This window comes from Camelus ferus, chromosome 5 (genome assembly GCF_009834535.1).
Source record: "Camelus ferus isolate YT-003-E chromosome 5, BCGSAC_Cfer_1.0, whole genome shotgun sequence".
Lineage (NCBI taxonomy): Eukaryota > Metazoa > Chordata > Mammalia > Artiodactyla > Camelidae > Camelus > Camelus ferus.
In genome coordinates, this window is record NC_045700.1 from 69,740,326 (window position 1) to 69,764,973 (window position 24,648).

Consider the following 24,648-nt stretch of genomic DNA (forward strand, 5'->3'; position numbering starts at 1 on the left):
TTAAGTAATAGGCTCCAAACTTTCCAATATTATTATTTAAAAATGTCTGAATTCACAAACCTACAAGAGCTTACACAAAGAATGGTATGCTTCTTTGGAGACTACCCTAATACAGAGATCAAAGGCAAGGGCAACAAGGCCAGATCAAGCTGTGGCAGACTGGGTGGAGACCAGACAATATTAAGAGGAAATTAACTAAACTACTTTTTCTCCCTTCTCCCTCAAACTTCCCCCCAACTCTATCCCTTTACCTTTTGTTACCATTATTCTTTCCTACGTTTGTACCACTCTTATGAAATAAGACCACTAGAATAAACAACCAGGAATACAAAAGTATTTCAGTTAGTGCTATGTATTTCCATACACCAACTGCAGAGAATAGGTTCTAACTCAAAATCATTCTGAATACATTAAATGAATATATACATGCTCAGGCATTTTAAACCACTGACATTAGTCATCTACTTACTTATCCGATGCTTCCTCAACTTTTGTAAGTTAGAAACCCAAATAAACAGGGTTCTTAGAAAGTTTTAAATTAAAATAATAGGTAAGGCTCTAAATAAGAGCTGAAAACGTCCGGGTGCCAACGCTCAGGCATTTTAAGCAATTGGTATTAGTCACCTATTTACCATGACAAACAAAAAATCTATTATGACATGTTAGAAGTATATTTTATGTAATTCAAATTAACTGTCCCTAAATGATGCTTTTTACTCCCCAAATAGGACACTTTCTCTACTGGGAATTCAGTGATTAAAAGACAATTTAGCTATACAAGAAGCAATAGAGTGTAGCAGTTAAGAGCATGGGCTGCTTGCTTCTATATTATTTATGTTGCTTTGGGCAAGTTTCTTAATTTCTCTGTGCCTAAAATTCCTCATCTGTAAATGGTGATAATACATAATAGTATCTACCTCCTTACTATAATATAGAATTTTTGGTAATTGTGGATATGGTAAAGTCTTTTCTAAGATAACACAAAACCCAGACGGCAAATAGGAAAAGATAAACAATTCTAATTGCATTAAATCATTTTATATAAAATCTCCTTTAAATCAATAAGAATAATAAACAAATCATTAGAAAAATTACTCTGATATCTGAACAGGTAATTCAGAGGACTATAACTGATTAATAAGCAAACAAAAAGAAGCCTGGCTTCACTAGTAATTAAAGCACTCACTTCAAACTGAAACAAAATACAATGTTTTTGCTTGGCAAAAATTGAAAACAGATATTATACAGTATTTGGAAAAGATATAAGAAAATGAGAATTCTGACATACTATTGGTGGAAATGAAAACTAGCACAATCTTCTGGGGGAAATCTGAAAGTTCATATCAAAACTTTAAATGTGCAAACTTTGAACAAATGATTTTACTTCTAGAACTATTCTACATGAGTAATCACAAAAATCTGTATATTATACAGTACATAATGATTCTACCTTTATTTAAAAACAAATTCTAATTATACACAGATGTTTATTTATAGAGCAAGCAAAAAATGTATGAAAGATTATACACCAAACAACAGTGGTTACACCTAGGGAATGGGATTAGAGGAAAAGTAAAGAGGAATGGGTCTTTTTATTTTCTATACTTCATTATCAGTTAAAAATGTTTTAAATTATCTTGTGTTACAACTTCAGGATTCTAAAAACAAAGATTTTTTTAAAGAAATAAAATCAAAGTCTAGAAGCAAAGACAAGTCTTAAAATACAAAGCAAAGTCAATACAAGTTTATCTTATCTTACTACCCCCTAGAGTCATCATTGGTCCTATTTCCCAAATTCCTTTTGTAGATACTTGGAAAGATCACATTTCCTAGAACCTGGGAGAGGCCATAAGAGTGAACAGTGAGTTGCTAAGTGTAAGTGATGTGAATCTCTTCTAGGCATAACATACAAATACCATGAAAGACTTTCTTATACTTTTATACCTCTGGCAACCAGCAACTTTCAAGATGGTGGGACGCTATCAAACTGGATCCCTGAATGATGAGCACAGTACCCCTGTCAGTCTTTAATGGATATACAGAGTGAGCAAGAAATAACTATTGCTGTTTTAGAACAACCTAGCATATCCAAATGATACACTTCCATAACTAGAATGTAATCTATATTCATTAACAGGATGATGTGAAATATAAAGCCTATTAGCTGCTTAGTGTACAAACGTAAGCTAACTTAGTACAAATCTATGAGTACTGTCTTGCTCTTAGCAGCAAAGACCATTAAAACTGAATTTCCCATAAACTTAATAAGTAAATGGACAAAGCAATGATCCCCAGAGAAATGCTGGATAAATGGAAAAAGTTGGTGCCAAAAGCTAAAGTGAATTTATAGATTAACATTTTGTTTTGTTGCGGGGGGGAGTTAGATTAATTTACTTATTTATTTTTAGAGGAGATACTGGGGATTGAACCCAGGACCTTGTGCATGCTAGGCATGAACTCTACCATTTGAGCTATATCCTCCCCCAGATTAACATTTTTGATAACATTTCATCAAGGTAAAGCATTGGTTTAGCCAAAGGAAAAACTAATTAAATATACCAGAAAAGTTATTTGCCACAAAAAATTTGGTTTCGATATGTAATATGAATAAATTCATTTCTTGATATCATTTGATTGTTTCTAATCTTGCCTTTCTTGTCACCACAGTACAGCCCTTTGTGTAGTAACTAAATATAAAAAGTTACTCTTCACACTAGGCTAGCCCCTAGGGATTCTAATCACTAATCACTAACAACAGATGGAAACATTGAAAAGTTCTCCTCAACTAAATATGTTATCATCACTCTCCGGGATCTAACTAACCTTCCGATCTAACCTTTCCAAAACTGAAGTTTCAAATCTTCAATGAAAATTCTTATTATCCACCAACATTTGAATGGTATATACAAAACCAAAACCTAAAATATTTGTTGTCATTTACAGCAAAATAAGAGATCATAACTAAGACATAGTTCAGTCTGGGCAATTTTTCCTGAATGACTAAAATGAAAATAAGATTTTCAGATGCCTAAAATATTCAAAATATTTTATACCTTCAGGTTAACACTGTATGTATTATATTAATGCTTTGCTTTGGAGTTACAGAGGATTTAGTTTATTCATCTGTGAAATAAGGAAAAATAATAGTTTTAGAGGATGAGATAACACAGTAAAGATGTAAGGCACACAGTGGATATATTAAAGGCTCAAGAAATATTCATGTCTCCTCCCTTACTCTCTCAACATACAGATTTACTCACTAAAGGTACCACTGTCACACCATGTAGAATAAAGTATCTTAAATCTAACCTTCTCTAAAACATTTGATTTTCTAAATTTTTACTCCTTTATAAAGTTAAAAGCACATCAGAAGTAGAGGAAGATCAGCAGATGTGGTCATAAGCAGCAGGGGCCAGACTGTGTAGGATATTTTAACGATTGTGACTTTAATTCTGGGTGAGATGGGGAGGCATCAGAGCACTTTGAGCATAAAGTGTCATGATTTGAATGTTATGATCTGATTTATGTTTGAAAACGGTGACCGAGGATACCATATTGAAAAGTGAACATAATAAACAAAGGTGTTAGAGAAAACAAAAGCTACTGAAAAATTACAAGTGAGAGAGATGTAGATTTTGATTAACATGATAGCAGCGGAAGTGGTAAGTAGTCAGACTAGATAAATTTTGAAGGTAGAGCCAAGAGTTTTTGCTATCAGACTGATGTGTATGAAAAACAAATGAAAAGACAGGGTATCTTCTGTTTTTGGCCTGAACAACTGGAATGATAGAACTACCACTTACTGAGTTGAGTAAGACTATAGGAAAAAGAAGCCTATAGAAGAAGTTCTACTTTGGACACGTTAAGTTCGAGATGACTATGAGACATATAAGTGGAGATGCTGAATACTCAGTTGGCTACAAGCAACTGGATTTCAAGGAAAGAAGTTTGGGCTGGAAATAAATCTGAAACTTTTCAGCCTCTAGATGCTATTTTTAAAGCCATGAAACCAGATAAGATCTCCAAAGGATTAAGTGTAGACAGAGAAAAGAAAAGGACCAAAGACTGAGTCCTGAGACAACATGCCATTTATAAGTGAGGGACATAGGGAAGAACTATCAAAGGAGACAGAGAGGTAGGAGGAAAATGAAGAATGTGGTATCTTAGAACACAAATGAAGAGAGTGTTTTAAGGAGAAAAAAATGAACAAATTGAGTCATGCTGCTGATATCTGAGAACGCAGAAATAAACCAAAACACAAGAAGGATATATGCACAAAAGCATTCAATATAGTACTCTTTTTTTTTTTTGTAGATTGTAGGTGCTTTTATTTTATTTATTTCTAAAGTTGAAATATAGTCAGTTACAATGTGTCAATTTCTGGTGTACCAATATGGCAATCTTTATTAAGAGAAGAAAACCAAGACAAGCTAAACATCTCCTAATATGAATTGAGTAAATAATAAACACACTCAATAGAATGTAACACAGCTACTGCTTGTGACATACTATTCTATGTTAAAAATTTGAAATATAACTAACATGTAACAATCACACCCACACAAAAATATATACACCTTTTTAAAAAAAAAATAGAAGTAAATACAGCAAAGTAAAACATAGTGTTGAAAATATGGGATTATTAGTATTTCCTCTTTACTTTTCAAATAACAAAAACAAAATGTTCCCTAAAATGTTGGCCTAGAGTGTCTACTATAATTGTATAGCTTTGTTCATAGACTATTCTTATATACAAAAGCAAAGATGGAAGCATCAATAATGATGAAAAAAGTCAACTATTTCCTCATTTAAATAAAAGGTCTGGAAAGTCTGGATTATTAGATATGTACATATACACATATACATACACACACACACACACACACGTAATAATGACACACTATGTCATTTGCCAGGTTACATTTAGCCCTAAATCATCCTATTTTGCACCTAAATTGCTGGGACACAATGAAGGTATATCATCATGTATATTTTTGACAGTGAGATTTTAAAGGAAAACTACTGTCCTGAAAAGTGGAGGTTGAAATTTCTCAGCCTCCATCTGCATCTAACCTTCCAGATATAGATGCAGAATTGCCAGAGATAGATATGTGTGTATATGATTGTTCTATTCTCCAAACATCCAACTCCATCTAAAACTATTATAGCCAATACATTATCATGTCCACAATTCTTCCATCAAGTCCACAGTCAACACATTTAAGGTGAAAATGATTATACAAATTCTGTATTTATAGCTTGATAATTTGTATAATGCAGTTTAAGTGTTACCCAACATGCTCAAGGCAATGTTAATGGATAGTGTTGGACACTGGGACTCCAGGCATGTATATGAAATTTTACATTAGTTCTTTTGGTAATAATTCTCCTTATATCTTATTGGTATGTAATTTGACATATCATATAGACTCTTAAAGGCACAAGCTACAGTAGAAAAATTATACCTTATATCTACCAATTCTTTATAATACAGAATTTTGTAAAAAGTTAATTGAGTAAATGGCATAGTATTTCAAGTAAATGGGATAATGAATCCATAATTTGAAGGGGCTGAAAGGCTGCCCCTTGTATCAATAAAATGTACTATATTTTGAATACATCCTGAGAAAAACATATGAAGAGTCAATGAGAATATATTCAACAAGTTTTAAAACATATTCAAACCCTTTCTCCCTCATTTTAAACTGTAGTTCTGGTTACAATATATCACCATAAAAAAGCAAGTTTCAAAGTTACAAACATAAGGGGGGCAGGGCATAGCTCAGTTGTAGAGCGCATACCTGGCATGAAAAAGGTCCTGGGTTCAAACCCCAGTTACCTCCATTTAAATAAATAAATAAATCTAATTACCAACCCCCCAACACCAAAAAAAAAAAAAAGTTACAAACGTACATATGTGTGTGTGTGTATATATGTATGTGTGTATACACATGGACATATGTATATATACAGAGTATAGTAGCACTTTAAAATATACGTATGGAAAAGTCTTTAAAAAAATCAAGGTATTAAATAAAGGTCCTTATATTCAAGTGAGCAAGATTATTTTTTAAATTTTCTTTCTTCCTATATTTGTATAAAATAAGCGTGTACATTTTTTTCATAAACTTTTATTTTTGAATAGTTTTTGTTTTAGAGAAAAATTGCAAAGATACTACAGAGGATTTCCTGTATATCCCTCACCCAGTTTCCACTATTATTAACATCTTACATTACCACAGTACATTTGTTAAAACTAAGGGACCAATACTGGTACATTACTATCAACCAAACTCCACATTTTGTTAGGATTCCACTAGTTTGCCCTAAGGTCCTTTTACTGTTCCAAAATCTCATCTACAATACTACATCATAGTTAGCAGCACATTACATACATTGGGCTTTGTGTCTTTAAGCTACTCTGGGCTATGACAGTTTCTCAGACTTTCCTTGTCTCTGATAACCTTGACAGTTTTGAGGAATACTAGTCAGGTATTTTGTAAATTGTCCCACATTTTGAGACCCTCTGATATTTTTCTCCTGATTAGTTAGACTAAGACTGTGAGGTATTTGGAGGAAAACCAGAGAAGTGGTGTGCCATTCTCTCAAATCACATCGATACTATCAGTATGACTAATCACTGATTATGTTAATTTATATTACCTGAGGTAGTGTTTGTATATTTCTCCATTGTAAAGGTACTTTCCCCTCTCTGTACAGCTTTCGAAGTAAGAAAAATTGAAGGGTTTAAATTTTTTTAAGTTGGAATTTCATATTAGTTAATGGGTAACACAGTCACATGATCCAAAATTCAGTGCAAAAGGCACTGAAAAGTATCCCTTCCTCCTGTCTCTCCCTAGCTTCCAAGTCCCATCCCCAATGAACCTATATTTACAGATTTCTTAATTTAAAAAAAGTACTTATGTTAGGGTCAGACATGAAGATCCTATGCTGAGAAGTCAGTCTGGTTCAGGTAACATTTTCATAGTGATTTATGAATATCTTACCTATATAAGTATCTATAAAGAAATAATTATATACTTCTAAAATACTTCTATCTCGTCTCTCCCCTCCCATATATATATATGCAAACATATCCTGTGTCTTTTATATAAGAAAGATGTGTCACTCCACAAAATACATGTTTGGAGAAAACTCTAACCCAAAAAGATACATGCAGCCCAATGTTCATAGCAGCACTATAGTCAAGACATGGAAGAAACCTAAATATCCATTCACAGGTGAATGGATAAAGAAGACGTGGGGTGTGTGCGTGCGTGCGTGTGTGTGTATATATGTGTGTGTATGTATGTGTGTGTAATGGAATATTACTCTTAAAAAAAGAATGAAATAAAGAATGAAATAAAGCCATCTGCAGCAACATGGATGGACCTAGAGATAATCTTATTAAGTAAAGTAACTTAGAGAAAGACAAATATCATACGGTATCACTTATATGTGGAACCTAAAAAAATGACACAAATGAACTAATTTACAAAACAAGAGTCAGACTCACAGACATAAATCTTTAAGTTATTCTTGTAGGTTTAGTGATAAGTTAAAGTATAATACAATCAAAATCCTCTTCAACAACATTTGTACTGCCAACTAAAGAATGTCACTCATCATCCAGCTTTGTAAGAATTAAGTCACTAGCCTCTACAGTCTCTGACCTTCAATACATCCTGAAAGGAGTTCAGGACGGAGATCAGGAATAAGCTACCCTGTGATCTGTGAAAACTAGCAGGACAAAGCGTCAGGTAGTTAGATATTTTCAGGAGTAAATTTTATGAACCCTTTTTTTTCCCCCATCTTCCCATACTTAGAAAAGCATTAAAATCATTAACTAATATATCTGTGCCTTGTGACTAACAATAACCTCCAACAAGGTGTGTGCTTGACTGCAGGTACCTCTTCTCCAAAATCACATATATGCTGACCTCCCACCTTACCTCTTCAGAGCAGTTCCTCAGAGCTATCTGAGAGGCTATCTCCCAGGCTATAGACTTCATTAAGTCCAGAAATAAATCTGAAACTCACAGCTCTCATGCTGCACATTTTTATTTCAGTAGACAGCCCCATAAAGTAAAATTTAAGTAATTAGTTATTTCCTCAGCTTTTCAGAATGGGGATGGTTAAAACAATAAAAATCACTGTAACAATAGTAACAAATTTAAATGTCTTAAGTATATCAAAAGGTCTTCCACCATTTTCCTTAACAATAAACACAAGGAATAAAGTCCATCAAATTATTAATAGTACTGTACTAAACAAACAATAAAATATCTGGGAATAAATTAAACCAAGGATGTGAAACACTTTAACACTAAAAATTACAAAACACTGTTGAAAGAAATTAAAAAGAACCTAAATAACAAGAAAGACATCTTGTGTTCATAGATAGAAAGACTTAATATTAAGATGTCAATAGTACCCAAAGCAACCTATGGATTTCAATCCCTTTCAAAATTCCAACAGCCCCCTTTTCTTTTCTTTTTTCTTTTTTTTGCAGAAATGGAAAAGCCCAATCTTCAAATTCATGGAACTGCAAGGGGCCCTAAGTAGCCAAAACAATCTTGGTTTTTAAGAACAGTACAAAGTTGGAGGACTCATACTTTCCAATTTTAAAACTAACTACAAAGCTATAGCAATCAAAACAGTATAGTATTGACATAAGGACAGATACATGGATCAATGGAACAGAACTGAGAGTCCAGAAATAAATCTGTATATCTGTGGCCAAATGATTTTTGACAAGAGTGCCAATTCCATTCAATGGGGAAAGATCAGTCTCTTCAACAAATGGTTCTTGCACAACTGGACTTCCACATGCAAAAGAATGAAGCTGGATCCCTACCTCACACTACATACAAAAAATTACCATAAAATGGCTTAAGAATAAGACCTAAAACCATAAAACTCTTAGACTGACAATGGATTCTGAGATATGACACCAAAAGCATACGTGACAAGAACTAGATAAACTGGATTTCATCAAAATCAAATACTGTTGTACATCAATGGACAGAATTTAAAAAATAAAAACAGAATAAGAGAAAACATTTGGTGTCTTAGTCCATTCAGGCTACTATATAATAAGATACCAGAGAATGGGTGGCTTATAAACAACAAACTTTTTTTTTCACCTTAAAGGTAGGAAGTTAAATATTTATTCTGCATGAAACACTTTTAACAGTTGCTGGCACAGAGTATGCACTCAATAAATATTAGTTATTATTGTTAGCTATATTGGTTCTGCATATTAAATTTAATAAAATTTTATTATCTACTTTGTACCAGGCACTTTACTAAGTGGTGAGGCTACAGTGGCACGTGGGTAAGATAGATATGGTCACTGACTTCTTGGAGTTAACCATCTGAAGGTCCATTAAGTAAACTTGAAAGGGTTTTTCTTTTTTTTTTTTATTTTAAAAGAAAAACCATGAGAAAACAGACTTGTTAGTCTGTGGGATCAGGAAAGGCCTCCCTAAAGAAGTGATGTTTAAGCTGAAACTTGAAATAGGAGTAGGGATTAATCAGGCCAAGGGGTATGCAGTATGTATGTATGAGTGTGTATCATGTCTATGTTATAGGAGGATGGTGGCATAAAGAACATTCCAGAAAGTGAAAGCATCACTAAAGAGCCTTGTGGTGGGAAGAAGCATAGGCTATGGAAACAGAAAAGAGGGTAAAGGGGTGAAGTACAGTCAGGGAGAAATTAACTTGGAATAAGCCTATTAGTTTAGACTTCATCTAAAGGCTGTGAGAAGACTTTGAAACATTTTAAGCAGGAAAGTGACATGGGTAGACTACTCTTTCCCTTGACATTGAGGACTTTCCTCAGCATGGCTCTTTCTTTAAAGAAATTTATATACACTTTAGTCTTTCCTATTAGATGGTAACTTTAGGTTTCTTATCTTAATCTTAAACAATAAACATTTATTTCTCAAAGTTCTGGAAACTAGGAAGTCCAAGGTCATGGTGCTGACAGATTCAGTAATAGATGTGAATCCACTTCTTAGATGGCTATCTTTTTGCTGTAATGTCACTTGGTGGAAGGAGGGCGGGATCTCTCTGGGTTCTCTTTCATAAGGATACTAATTACCTCCTCAAGCCCCATCATTTAATACCATCACCTGGGAGTTGATTTCAACATATAAATTTGGGAGGGATACAGACACTCAGTCCACAGTATTCGGAAATCATCTATCTGACAGGGAGTTAATATTCAGAATATATAAAGAATTCCTACCACTCAACAACAAAAAGACAAACAACCTAATTAAAAAATGGATAAATGTTTAAGGGTACAAACTTACAACCAATAGATAAAGACATCCAGGAGATACAATGAACAGCATAGTGATCATTGACAAAATACTGTATCACAAACATCAAAGATGCTAAGAGACTAGATCTTAATTGTTCCCACCACACACACACACACACACACAAAAGATAATTATGTGACATAACAGAGTTGTTAGTTAATGGTACAACAGTAATCACACTGCGATATACAAATGTATCAAATCAACATGCTGACCAATACTTAAAGGGAGAACACTTTCGTCCCAACTGTGGCTGAGCTGATCCAGAACAAGTTATAGGGAGAAGTGGAGAAATATCAACAGCTACAGAAAGACTTGAGTAAATCCATGTCAGGGAGGCAGAAGCTAGAGGCACAACTAATAGAAAATAATATCATGAAGGAGGAACTCGTCCTGCTGGATGGGTCCAACATGGTCTTTAAACTTCTGGGTCCTGGGATGGTCAAACAAGAGCTGGGGGATGCTCGGGCCACAGTAGGGAAAAGGCTGGACTATATCACACCTGAAATTAAGCCATGTGAATCCCAGCTCTGGGACTTAGAGCACCAGTCAGAACAACAGAGGGAAACCCTTGCTCAGCTGCAGTAGGAGTTCCAGCAGGCCCAGGCAGCAAAGGCAGGGACTCCTGGGAAGGCCTGACCCCGTGGTAGGGGGAAGGGGAGAGGGGAGAATGAGGCAGCTCTAGGGTCTATACTGTAGCTAATAAAATGTGAAAATACCTGGCGATTTTCTAGAGAAAAAAAAAATGCTGTACACCTTAAACTTACACAATGCTATATGTCAATTATATCTCCATAAAAATAAAATTTTTAAAAATGGACAAAGAACTTGAGTGGATATATCTCCAAAGATATACAAATGGACAATAAGCACAAGAGAAGATGTTCAACAGCATTTATCATGTGGGAAATGGAAATCAAAACCACAATGAGATACCACTTTACACCCACTAGGATGGCTATAATTAAAAAAATAAAACAAAACAAAAAACAGTAAGTGCTGGCAAGGATGTGGAGAAAGTAGAACCCTTGTATACTGCTGGTAAAATGGTGCAGCCACTATGAAAATGTTTGGCAATTCCTCAGAAAGCTAAACCATATTGAATTATACAATTATATCCAGCAATTACTCTTTTATATATATAAATTACTCATATATATATATAAATTGAAAGCTGGGACTAGAACAGATACTTGTTCACTAATATTCACTGTAGCATTGCTCACAATAGCCAAAAGGTGAAAACAACTCAAGTCTCCATCAACAGACGAATGGATAAACAAAATGTGGTGTATACATATAATGGAATATTATTTAGCCTTAAAAAGCAAAGAAATTCTGACACATGTTACAACATGAATAAACCTTAAAAACATTCTGCTAAGCAAAATAAGCAGGTAACAAAAGGACAAATATTGTATGATTCCACTGACATGAAATATCTAGAGTAGGCAAAAATCACAGAGACGGAAAGTAGATTAGCGAGGTTACCAGGGGCTGGCAGGAGAAGGGAATTGGGGGTTGTTGCTCAATGGTCACAGAGTTTGTGATTGGAGTCATAAAAACGTTCTGGTGATAGTTTAACTATACTGTGAATGTAACTAATGCTACTAAGTTGTACTTGAAAATAGTTAAAATGGCAAATTTTATATGTTTTACCATAATTTTTTAAAGTTAACAATACAATATATCCAAACCAACTAAGCTGTACACTTTAAATAGGTGAATTGTATGATACAGGAATTATAGCCAATAAAGCTGTTAAAAACAGTTTACTAACCTAAATTTAAAATTGCATTGATTAGGTATCACTGATTTGGCATGTATGATAACCGAGTCAAAGGCTGAGCTGAAACTGACCTTGATATTATTTTAAAATTAAAATGAAAGACAAGATTGTTGAGAACTCTAAACTTCTTAATTATGCTTCTAATTATTTAAAGTTTACTCTAAGGTTCTGTCCAACTCTAAAATTCTAGGATTCCAACTATTCTAAAAGTACCCTTTATATTTAGTTATAGACTATTCTTATATTTTCATTGAAGCATATCCCTAAAGAGACTTTCTTTACAATACCTGTGTGGTCCTAACTCAACAGTCAAGATATAAAATACACTTGTAAAAAACTTAAGTTACATTTCTTTTAAAGTAGTGCCTTTACAATTTCAAACCACCCCACAGTTTTCCCCAACCTAAATTCAAAGTACTATTACTCAATAAATAATAAGTTATATAGCACAGGGAACTATATTTAATATCTTGTAGTGACTTATGGTGAAAAAGAATGTGAAAACGAATATAGGTATGTTCCAAATGACTGAAGTATTGTGCTGTACACCAGAAATTGACACATCATTGTAAACTGACTATAATTTAATTTTTAAAAAAGTACTATTACTCAGTAGTAACCAAACATATCATTCAAAGTGGTACACACTGATAGTAACTAAGTGTAACACTGGCTTTTCTCATACCATAAGCAAAAGTGCTGTAAGTACTATAAGCATCATGCAGGTCAATCCTGTCACTTTACAAATAAGAAAACTGAGAACAAAAGAGGTGATTTGCCCAAAGTAAACAGCCAATGGTACCACCAGGAAAGAACTCAAATCTTTCTAGTTTCAAAGTCTGGTTGTCTGTCTAACTTAGAAATCATCTACTTTCAGGGATAATTAAAGCCTGGGAGAGGCAGTAAAATGAAATAAACAAGGAAGAGGAGGAGCAATAAGAGTAACATGTACTCAAGTCAATCAAAGGGATATTTTATAAAAAGGGGGAAGGAAAGAAGATACAGAACCAAGGAAATGCAAAGTCACTGAAGTGAGAAGAGGACAGTTTCAACGAAGGTATGATCAAAACGGCCAAATTCAGAAGAAAAGTCAAAGAGAACAAGATTGAAAAGTGTCTAGATTTGGCAATTACAAAGTCACTGCTAACCTAATATACATGTGGGGCGAGGGTGGCAAGTAAGGAGTTGAGGATATGGAAATCAAGAAGTGTTCTCTGTTCTTTCAAGAAGGCTGGCAGAAAAGAAAGATAAAAGGAGGGTGGAGATCAGCCAGAAGACACTAGAACACGGTCTCTTTTCCTGTGTTATAGAATACCTACATACCTATATGCAGAGAGAAAAAAAAGACTGCTAAAGGTTTGCAAAATAGCTACCCTTGCTTCAAACAGTATGAGATCTAATTCTCCTTCACAAAGTGATACAGGCTATGGCATGGGATAGTTGTGAGGAGAAGAGGCAGTCTTTCTTATTTTTCCTTGAATCCACCAACATATAGAAAAGAAACTTGCACAAAGGAAGCACTAATAAATGTTTGTTGACTGGACATTTTAATTCTATTTCCATGTTACCTGTCCTATTAAAGCCCCCATATCCTTCTTGCTGCTCCCATGGGTGCATACTGGAACAGAAACTGTGTCTAAAACAAAATACTTACCGTCAAACAATTATTATATTAAGCGCAATTAAGAGCAAGCAATAAATGTTATGTTCTAATATTTCTGTTAAGGCAATATATTCCAAAATGTTCATGTCATTTATTTACAGGCTTATTTTTAACCTCACATAGAGTATACATAAATTATGTATGTATTCTTGTAATCTTAGCTGTCAATATCCATCTCATAGACAAATAAAAAGTTTAAAAAACAAAAACGAATTAAGTCTATTGTATTCAAGATTCTACAAAGTCATCTTTTTTCCTTTTTTAAATTTTTTTAATTGAAGTACAGTTAGTTTACAATGTTGTATCAATTTCTAGTGTACAGCACAATACTTCAGTCATATAGGAACATACATGTATTTGTTTTCATATTTTTTCACCATACATTACTGCAAGATATTGAATATAGTTCCCTGTGCTAACAGTATAAACTTGTTATTTATCTATTTTATGTATATTAGTTAGTATCTGCAAATCTAGAACTGCCAACTTATCCCTTGCCATCCCCTTCCTCCTACCATAACCATAAGTTTGTTTTCTATGTCTGTGAGTCTGTTTCTGTTTTGTAAATAAGTTTGTTTGTCTTTTTTTTTTTTAGATTCCACACATAAGTGGTATCATCACAATGTCATCTTCATTGCCTCTAGAAAGGATTCAAAGAGTAGATCATTTAACTATAAGGGGGAAATAAGAGTCTCTTCAACATGTGTGAGTGCTATGCGAGACGGTCAAAATTCATGAATTCTTAGATATCATAACACTCATATTTAATTTCTTCCAGCAGATAAATCAGAATATAATTCTTCTTTCGTGGACAGAAATTTAATATATGCAATTTACTGACCTGGAGGACTCCAAGGAATATTAATTTGTAACTGAAACCAAAACAGTGTTAGTCTAATTTAGTTTAGCACTAATTCTTTTCTTTTAACCAAAAGAGCTTTAATAATGTTTAGTTGAGAAAATATAAATGACATTTATAACAGTCCTAAATGTTAAATATTGCTATTATTTATAGACACTATAAATGCTTAAATGATTTTCTGTGATTTCTTAACTTGTTATGTACAGTACTTAGAAAAGAACCCATACACAGGTTTAAATATTTTTGATCATGTTGAGGAAAAGAAAATATAATCACAGTTCTAGTCAGCAGATATTTCTTGTTCTGATGAAATACTGTAAATGACATATGGGAAGCCCTTCTATTTAGGGAAATAAAAGTCAATACAAAATAAGAGCAGGTTCAACATTCAGGAAGTGAATTCTATTCATTTTTTCTATGATCAGCTTTTCTTTGTGACACTGCTCAAATGCTGAGTGAAGTTGTTTTCTGGAAAAGCCCTTGTTTGCATGCTGAGATGATGCAAAGCGTAAGTTAGCATGGTGCCCAAGAACCGCACACTTTTTCAGATGGAGGAGCTGATGGTTCATCAAGAACGCTTGCTAAGAATAAAGATTTTACTCTAACTCTCTATCTTCCTTGAGTTTCTTCTAGCATGAATTGATCCCTATCTTACTTGGGTATTGTAAAGCATGGATAAAAATTGGAGAAAACGCTGAAACTGAACTAAATCCTATGTAAGTCATCAATGAATATATTTCTCTCAAATTGCTAATTTTGAGTACTTTATTGTTTAATCAGTTGTTCTGTGGTCACCTGACTATTTAAACTAAAATAAATTATGGACCACAAATCAAATGCTGAGCACTGTTACAGGGGCTGGATACAGAAAGCTGAATGAAGTAAGTCCTGTCTTCAATAGAAAGCATTGTCTAATAGGAGATACAAATTATCTTCATCTAATTATAATGTCTGTAGCACTAATTCTTTTATCTATACTTCATCTGCAGTTCTCATCAACAGTTCTCAAACAATGTTATCTAGTCTAATTTAGTTTAGCACTAATTCTTTTATACTTCATCAATATATCTTGTAATAACCTTTAATAAAAAAATATATGAAAATGAATATATGTATGTATATGCATGACTGGGACATTGTGCTGTATACCAGAAATTGATACACTGTAATTGACTGTACTTCAATCAATCAATCGATTGATCGATCAATCAACTAACTAACTAACTAACTTCATCAACAGTAAAAGAAAACCACTTTCTACTAACAAGTAATTTTTCTTTTAGGCAGAAGGAAAAGGATAATGACATAGCCAAAATAAAAGCACAAATTAAATAAACATAATACAACACTGGGTGAGCAAAGCACTTTTCGTTAAATAACATAAGCACCTTTAAGACAAAGAATAGACAGAAAAAAATTTTTTGTGCAAGTTTTAAGAAAAAGGTTTTGGGTAATTATTTACAGCATAAAATAAGAAATGTTTCATATCAATGTTGACTGAATAGATGATCCAGAACAGGTTATACTTAGCACAAAAAGTAAACAAACAAATAAAGTAAATTCTAAGAGTTAAAAGGACTCTTGGATCCAGTAGTTCTCAAACTTTAGGGTACATAAAATTTACCTGGGAGATACTTGTTTAAAATGTAAATTCCCAAACTCACTGTCCAGATACTCATATTAAGTGGGTCTGGAATAGTGTCCAGGAATCTGCTTTTCAAACATAATTTGGTCCATAATATCACAACTGAGAAAACTATGTTAAATAATCTATTTGCCTAGAATCACATAGAATCCAGGTCTCATTAACTCAAGACAGTGGTCTTCCTACTACAACATTTAAACTACTTTATAGTTGAAAGAACTGGGACAAACAAAGAATAAATTACTAAAACATTTGATGTATTGAACAATCTTACAATACTTACTGGGTCCAATTCCCTTCTACTATTCATTCATTTAGTATTTCTTAAACTCTTAATTACAAAACAATTTAAGACATGAACCCTGTCCTGTAGAAGCAATTATCAGGTTGGGAGGACAGGCAAATACACAAAACTAATATTTAACAGCAAGGCAATACATGAGCAAGTGCTGAAATAAGTGGTATGGACAGTTACAAAAACAACTGAATTTTACTGACTTCACTCTGTACCTTCTATAGTTAGAATTTACCCGATAGAGACCATATTCAATTTCTTCTCTTTCACTGTTAAGAAAGTTGGCCTTTCATGAAGAAAAGCTGGAATAAACATCCCCCACCCCACGTTTCACACGTACACCAACACCAATACCACCATGAGAGCAACCCACATGCCAGGATAGCTTTTGTGCAGACCAAAGTTGGTATAATTTTTATGCAAAGGCCTAATCAAGAGCTTGCCCCTGTTCGAATGGTAAGAGAAGTTTCCCTCCTGGACTATATCTTCAATTGAAAGTCCTAATTCTTCATTTCCCAGCAAAAGTATCATACATCCATATATTAACCATGGCCTTGATACAGGCAAAGTATACTGCACTACCCCTTGTCTTTGGGCTAGGCCAAAGGGATGTTAGAAGAGCAGAGTCTAGAAATTGGTGGGATTGGGCTTGTCCTCTTGTGCTTCTGCCATCACTGCCATGAGATGAGCTTCCCTCACAGAGATGTTACCATTCCCTCCAGCCTGGGCACCTGAATGGGAGAAGTGGAGCAAAATAACTGCTCACTGTTGAATGCTACTATAATTCTGTGGTTGTCAGTTATTATGCAGCAAAACTGATTGAATCACAATATTTAAGAAATCTAAACAATCAAGACTGATTACATAAAGCAGCGGTTCTCAACACTGAATCAGAATCTTTGGGCTTCGGGGGAGGGTATAGCTCAATTGGTAGAGCGCATGCTCAGCACGCAGGAGGTCCCAGGTTCAATCCCCAGGCCTCCAAGCAGAAATCAATGAAGAAATCTAATTGCCTCCCTGTCGGAATACAAACAATACAAGCAAAACATGTGCTTTCGTTTAAAAAAAAAAAAAGTCTGAATACAGAATCTTTTGGGCTTCAAGTTTTAAAAATATATATAGTCCCAGAGATACTCATTCAGTACATCTAGACTGCTGGGCCAGAAATATGCATTTTATCAAGAACCACAGGTGCTCCTGCAGTGCCTACATCTTGAGATTCTCAACATTAAAAAAAAAAAAAACTAAACTAAATTTCTAGTTCCTCAACAATATTTACCAACTGCTCAAGAACAAAGAGGTAAGTCTTACTTTAGACAATGTGTGTGCTCCTTAAGAGATGTATGTAAAACTGAAATACAGTCAAGTGAATTATTTCAAATGCAGGAAGAATCAGATGACACCGACTCAGCAGAATCAGCTGATATTGGTGCCAGTTCAGCCATGGACACATCTGAGCCAGCCAAGGAGAAAGAGGATTATGACATGATATAGGACCCTGAGTTCCTTCAGAGTGTCCTGGAGAAACTTTCACACATGGATCCTAATAATGAGGCCATTCGAAATACCATGGGCTCCCTGGCCTCGCAGGCCACCACGGATGACATGTAGGAGGAAAACAAGAACTAAGACTGGTGGGAGAGGGTAGCTCAGTCTGCTCAGTGGGCTGCATAGGATGGGGCAGGATATAAGGTTAGATGTTATCTGTAACCATTACAACCTAAATAAAAAGTGCGGCAACTTAAAAAAAAATTTTTTTAACAGAAGCTGATCTTTAAATAAATATTACATTGTATTATCCTTTTATTAAAATTAAGAATTCATTTATAAACCGAACAAGCACATCATATTCTTCATAAATTCTAATTTTTGCATACTAACTGTTCATAGAATTAAGGAATCCAAGAACTAGATAGAGTAAGTGGAAAAGAGGGACTCAAAAGAAATAGAGGGTTTATCCATGACCCCAAAGAGGGATGGGGTATCAGTCAGTCTTCAGTATTTTTTTCCTGTTCAGCTGCACTATCTGCACCTGCTAGCTACATCACTGCATCTCTATACTCCAAATCTACACAGGCTCTATATCTAGTCACCTAGCACTTAATGAAACTGCACTAGCCACTCCAATATTAAGCAAAGCAAAGTTTTACACATTTAGAACCATGACATTTGCATAACTAATGCTGTACCAAGATCCTGTCAAGTGTCCCTACTTCTTTTCAAAGGCTGATCTGGTGAAGGCACTAACTCTACCTCAAGTTCCCAATTAGAGAAGTTGTTGCCATCATTAATGTGGTAGGTACGGGTGCAGGCTGTAATCCTGGCTCCACAATTTACTGACTGTGTGGCGAGTTATTTAAATTCTCTGTACTTCACTCGCTCTCTCTATAAAAGGAACATAATTGAACCTAGAGTAAAGAATTGTCACGAGGATCAAATAAGAAAATATATGAGGATCAAATGAAAAAGTGCGCATAGCAACACTCAATAAATACTATTAATAGTATTGTTATAGCTCTGAAATCCAGCTTCACAAATTTTGGCATCTGGTGCTACATAATACTAAAGAAAAAAGATGACTAAAACTACTTTTAAGCAGTGATTACTTTAATACATCTCTTTTAAGGGTCATTATTCTAGTATTTTATTTACCAAATAGAAATTAAGTTTATTTTTAAATCAATGTTTTTTCTCTTTTATCAATTCTGATCCAAAATGATAAGCCCGTCAACTATAAATGAGAATCTACATTCTAAGGTCAAGAATTACAAACGACATTAAAAAGTCTATGCTCTGAGATTTCTGCTCTTAGAATGCTTAAGCTTAAGGCCTTTTACTCTCTTCAGATTTTACAGGAACCACACAGCTCATGACTAGAGAATTTAAATAGTTAACACAATATAAAGATATCTAGACAAAAATCATTCATTTTTACCCCAAAAAGAATTGATGATTAAGAATATTAAAATACCAGTGTCAAAACACACTGAATTCAGAATTCAAACTATTTTAACGCAACCATAACATAGACATCAACAATATCAAAAGCACAAAAGGAAAGTTCAAATTTTCTTTCAATATTTTCCCAATACAGACTTTTTAAATGGAAATAAGCAAGCAACCTAACATAGCAATGAGAAATATACTGAAAAACTACAGTTACTAAAAAAAAGTAATTGGAAAGGTGTTAATGTTTTTTCTTCGTTTTTAAATGCATAATCTATCTGGCCATTACAAACCAAATTTAACAAGTATATGTACAATTCATTCCCGAAAATTTCTAAAAGCAAGTCGCCAAAAGACTTCTTGAAAAATAATTGCAAACGGAACATGAGGTTTTTCCTAAGGTGCCTGAGAACTAAAAACAAAATATCCTAAGGAAATGATGACTACCATTTCCCTTTAAGTTTCAGTAAAATGTCAAAAGAACTTTCAGGACTCAAATCTCCTAGAAGTCTGAAGTGAGGTCAAAGTTGTCTCAATGACAGGAAAGCCAAGAGATATCAGATGACTAAATAAAAAGTTACCGAAAATACTTATAAGCCCAACAGTAATTCCAAAAGCATACAAAAAACGAATGTCCAGATTGAAGAAAAAATGGAAATACAATAAAATATTTTGGAACAAAATCAGGCTAATGATAATAATAAACAGTATTATACAATGCACTAAGACTCTCACAGTACTGGCTTCCTCGACATTAATCCAATTCATTCGGGAACACTTTGGAATAATGAAAGTAACATGGATTCCCATAGAGTGATCTAAATCTAAAAATAAGGTTCAAGTGTATGTTACATAGTTGATGCTCTTTTTACTCTAAGCCAAATCCACTTCTTTATATTAAAAAAAAAATCTACAGCTCTCCTTCCAAAGATCTCATAATAGACACTGTTCACTGGTGATTAAAATATTTTTAATCCTTGCATTACCTCACAGCTAAAAATGTCAAGATACCACACCCAATATGTCTTTCCCCCACACACACGTGGGGGGTGTGGGGGGTGGGGAATACGACGAGTTGGGATCCAAAACTACACAAAAATGTGAAAGGTTATTTCCCTGGAAGGCCTGGGAAATGCGCGCAGGTACAGGGCGATCGGGGGACGCGTCGCCAAGGGCGAGCGCAGGCCTCGGCCTCTGCGGGCTCCCACCCTCGCCACCCACAGGGGAAGTGGCCCCGACACGCCGCCCGGAGCTACTCACCCGCCGCAGCGCTGACCAGCAGGACGGTCCACAGTAGCGAGGGCACCCGCCGGGGCCGCTGCAGCGACGAAGTCATCCCTGGGCCAGCCGAGAAGCAGGAGAGCAAAGAAATATGGAAAGTAAACACGGGCGGAGAAATCCAGCCAGGAGGCTAGTCTCCTCTCTCGTCTGACTTATCTGGCCCGTATTACAATGCAGTTTGAAAGGACAAATAGCACATGAGAGGACCGAGCTGCAGAGCTTTCATTCCGCCGCAGAAACTCCCTTCACTTCTCTCCCTCGCGGCCGGGGGGGTTCATTCGCTTTGGCCCCCCAAACTGAAGGCATGTCTGTGGGGAGAAGCAGGGAGACAGGAAGAAAGCCCCGCAGTTATTTCCCTCGTAGTTTCACGATATCAAAAAAATATCCAGGTCTGGGAGAAAACATATCCAGGATGCCGAGGGTTGGGGAGCGGGGACTCGACGGGGGTGCCGAGCATCAGAACAAGTTCCCGACTGCCGGGAAGGGCGAAGCCGGGCGGGCGGAGGCGGCGGCGCCCTGCGGCCCGAAGCGCATCGCCCGTGGCTCCGGGAGGGCAGGATTCCTTTTAAGTTTCGCTTCGGTGCTTCCTTTACTCCGATTTCGAGCACAGCAAATCCTCTTCCTCGACTGGATCGAAAAAGGTGCCTGCCTCCATGGACGAACCCACCGCCTGCACACCTTCGCGGAACAATCCTGCGAGGGTCCGGCAGGTCCCGGTTGGGGGGCTGAGGGGCGGTGGGAGGCGGGGGAGGGGAGGGGAGGGGAGGGGTCGGCGGGCTGGGCCCCGAGCTCCCCGAGACAGCGGGCGGAGGGAGGTAAGGGGAGGCTGCCCTTTCTGGCCCTCCCGAGTGCTCTCCTCTCCCTTTCTCTCCCTTTTTTTTTTATTGCTGCCGCTCCATCTTGCCTGAGGTAGACTCCACCGTGAAAGCCTCGTCTTCTCCGTCAATGGCTCCAGTGAGGGAATCACAACCGCCCCGAGGAAGCCGCCGCTGCCGCCTCGTTTTCCCGCAGCTCTAGGCTCCGGGCGGAGCTCGGGCGTTGTGAGCTGAGGGCGGGGGGCGGCGGGAGGGCGGATGTAGGTGGCTGAGGAGGGGGGTGGGCAACCAGGCGGCGAAACACCCCGCGCCCCTCCGGGAAGCACTTCCAGTGGCTCCTAGCAGACCAGACACAAAGAGGGGAGTCGCCGCAGCTGCCAGTCTGCGGCGCTCCCGGTCACCGGAGTCGCCCCGCCTCCGCCGCCGCCTCCACCTCCTCCTCAGTCTCCGGCTCTTCCCGGCCCAGTCTGTCTCAGGCCCGTGGTGCAGCGCGGGCGGCGGCGGCGGCGGCGGCGGCTGCGCGACCAGCCCGGCACCGCGCCTGCGTGCTCGCGGCCCCGCCCGGCCCCGCCCCTCGATCCCCGGCTAGCTGAGGCGGACTCCGGGGCCCTGGAGCTGCGTGCCTCCCTGGAGCAGCTGAGGGCGAGGGCAAGGCGGGGCCGGCAGCCCGCGATGGGCAGCAGTGATCTTTCTCCTTCACATACGCACACACACACCCCTTCCATACGAGCACGCTTGGGATTTCTGTGTGTGTTTAAGAGAAGGCGACCGCATCTATTGTCCAGCCTTTGGCAAACTCTTCTCGGTGATTTAGCCTCTGATTTCCCCTCTGGGACTCCTAGAGTAAAGCCTCGAGGGGCAAAACTGCCCCCTTTGTTTATTGGAGCCGGAGCCTGCCTCTCCTTAAGCCCAAAGAACCTGGACAGACCCGCCTTTCCCAGAACCGGAGACCTTGGCCTCCTCAGTCTACCCTCACTCACTAAAACAAAAGCCGGAATTGGAAAGACCACCCCTAAATTGGTATTTACCCTCTAATCGGTGTCCTGCTTCCCTCAAGCACCCATTACCGTAGCTCTTCTTAGCTAACAGGAATATTAAACATTTGAAAGGATGCGAAGCCAGAAAGAACCCTTTCTTTTACAATTCTATTCGCTGTCCTGCTGTCTGTGCATATCTGTCTATGCAGCGAGGTTTCCACTTCGAGGGTGGGCCTTTATTCACAAAGGCTGGGGTCTTTAGGAGTTTTTTAGGGCATTTGAAAGGAAAATTGCGGTGAAGAGTTGCTGCCTCGGTGTAAAGAGTGGGATCGGGTCTTTTCACCCAAGGGAAAAAGCAGGTCTTGCTGGCACTGAAGCTTCCTTGAATCTGGAAAGGATTTGTTTAGTAGGTTTCTTTGAATCGCAAAAACCCGGGCAACCAGGATTGGGGAAGAGAGTCCTCTCCCCGCCCTGCAGCTCTTACATACCCCTGAGGGGTCAGGTCGACTTGAATGGGATTTTGCTGGGGGAAAGACGAGAAGGTGACGTGCGTGGCGCCATGATCAGAAGTCCGTGTTTAATTCTTAAATGCGAGGTGGAAAATCTGCGTGGGAGGGCGATCTTGGAAGTGAAGTCTAGCCTTCCCTTCTACTAAGCAGAAGGGTTATTCTAAAGGTTGGTTTTGCTGGTCTTTCATTGTGTCTAAGGGCAGTTCCAAAGATACACTCCTGAAGTCATACTCTTTGCTTGCTTGTTCAAGTCCCCTTTTATCTCTTTACCTGAATTTGATGTAAATAAATCTCCACATTACTTAGGCTAGTTGCTGTTATCATACTAAATATCTTCTATAATACAGTTTAGTATTCTCAGACTCTTTAGTATAAATAGTCTTACACTGTTTACCCTTAAGGCAGAGAAAATGTTTTCTATATGATAAAATACCTTAAAAGGAAAAAAAATTAGAAGGAGCATTTGCTCTGGTTTACTAGCTTTATTACAGTGTGTGTGTTTGCCCAAAAGGCCTAAAATAAGAAATTTGTATTGTTTTACCATTTTACTTTCAAGACATAAGATTTAGCACTCAGAGCAATAGGATTTTAAGTACGTTAGAGGTGTAGAAAGTTTATTAATTGGTAGTATACTGTTTTTCTTTCTCAAATTGGGATTAAGAACTTGATTATCCTATTTTTACTTGCATAAATAATTTCCTAAGAAACAATAAGTACCCTTACACATACTATAAATGTATGATAAATTATATAGAAAAGACAAAAGAGTCCTAGGAAATTCACATGGAAAAAAACTATGCCACCAACTTGGTATGAATAATTAGTAGACAAATAGATAGGCAACCCTCTTCCCTTTTCTGTTGTTTCTTGTAATATCTCACTTGGGACATGGTTGTTCACTCACTATGAGAAAGAACATCAGAGAAGAACTAGAACTTGGCAATCAATCTGTCAACTAAGGCAAGACAGACAAGCCAAACTCAGGTAAGAACAAAGGCTTGGCAGGGCAGACAAGGTTTGTTACCTGTACTAGTCAGGATAAACTGGGTTGTAACAAACATCTCAGCAGCTTATTGCAACAAAGATTTATTTTTCACACATGTTACATATTTAATACAAGTCACGCCTACCACAAATGGGGTTCACTGGAAAACAGACTCTGATACTCTGAGATTTGCATGCAGGAGGTTACTGGGTTCCACTATCAAGAACAATCTCTGGAGACTGTGGGTCACAAAATCAGGCAGAGGGAGAGGTTGAACTGCAGCACAGTTTCAACTGAGACTTCAGCCAGTTCTGCAGGGAGCTCTGGAGCTGGGATGGCCCTTTAACATTGCCCTAAATTGAGGCAGGGGACTGGATCTTTATACCCTCACATCAACTTGTCATTGGATATGGGCTGCACCCAGGGAAGGATGGTCACCTTCGGTGAGAAGGCTCTCTTTAGCCAAGAGCAACCCCCAGAGAGGGACCCAGTTGAGAGCTGTCAGCCACCAATATTTCCAGCAGTTGGGAGAGGTTGTGTACCAGTCCTA

General features: G+C 37.1%; 1 protein-coding gene and 1 pseudogene across 1 annotated transcript in view; one reads left to right on the top strand and one right to left on the bottom strand.

Moving 5' to 3' along the window:
- BMPR2 (bone morphogenetic protein receptor type 2) overlaps positions 1 to 20,981 on the bottom strand; it is a 166,655-nt gene extending 145,674 nt beyond the window's left edge. Inside the window, exon 1 of the mRNA XM_032480054.1 lies at positions 20,792 to 20,981. Coding sequence (XP_032335945.1) covers positions 20,792 to 20,867 — 76 coding nt within the window. The 5' untranslated portion in view covers positions 20,868 to 20,981. The remainder of the gene's footprint in view (positions 1 to 20,791) is intronic.
- On the top strand, positions 9,499 to 10,970 carry LOC116663845 (annotated as a pseudogene).
- Positions 20,982 to 24,648: the final 3,667 nt, after the last annotated feature.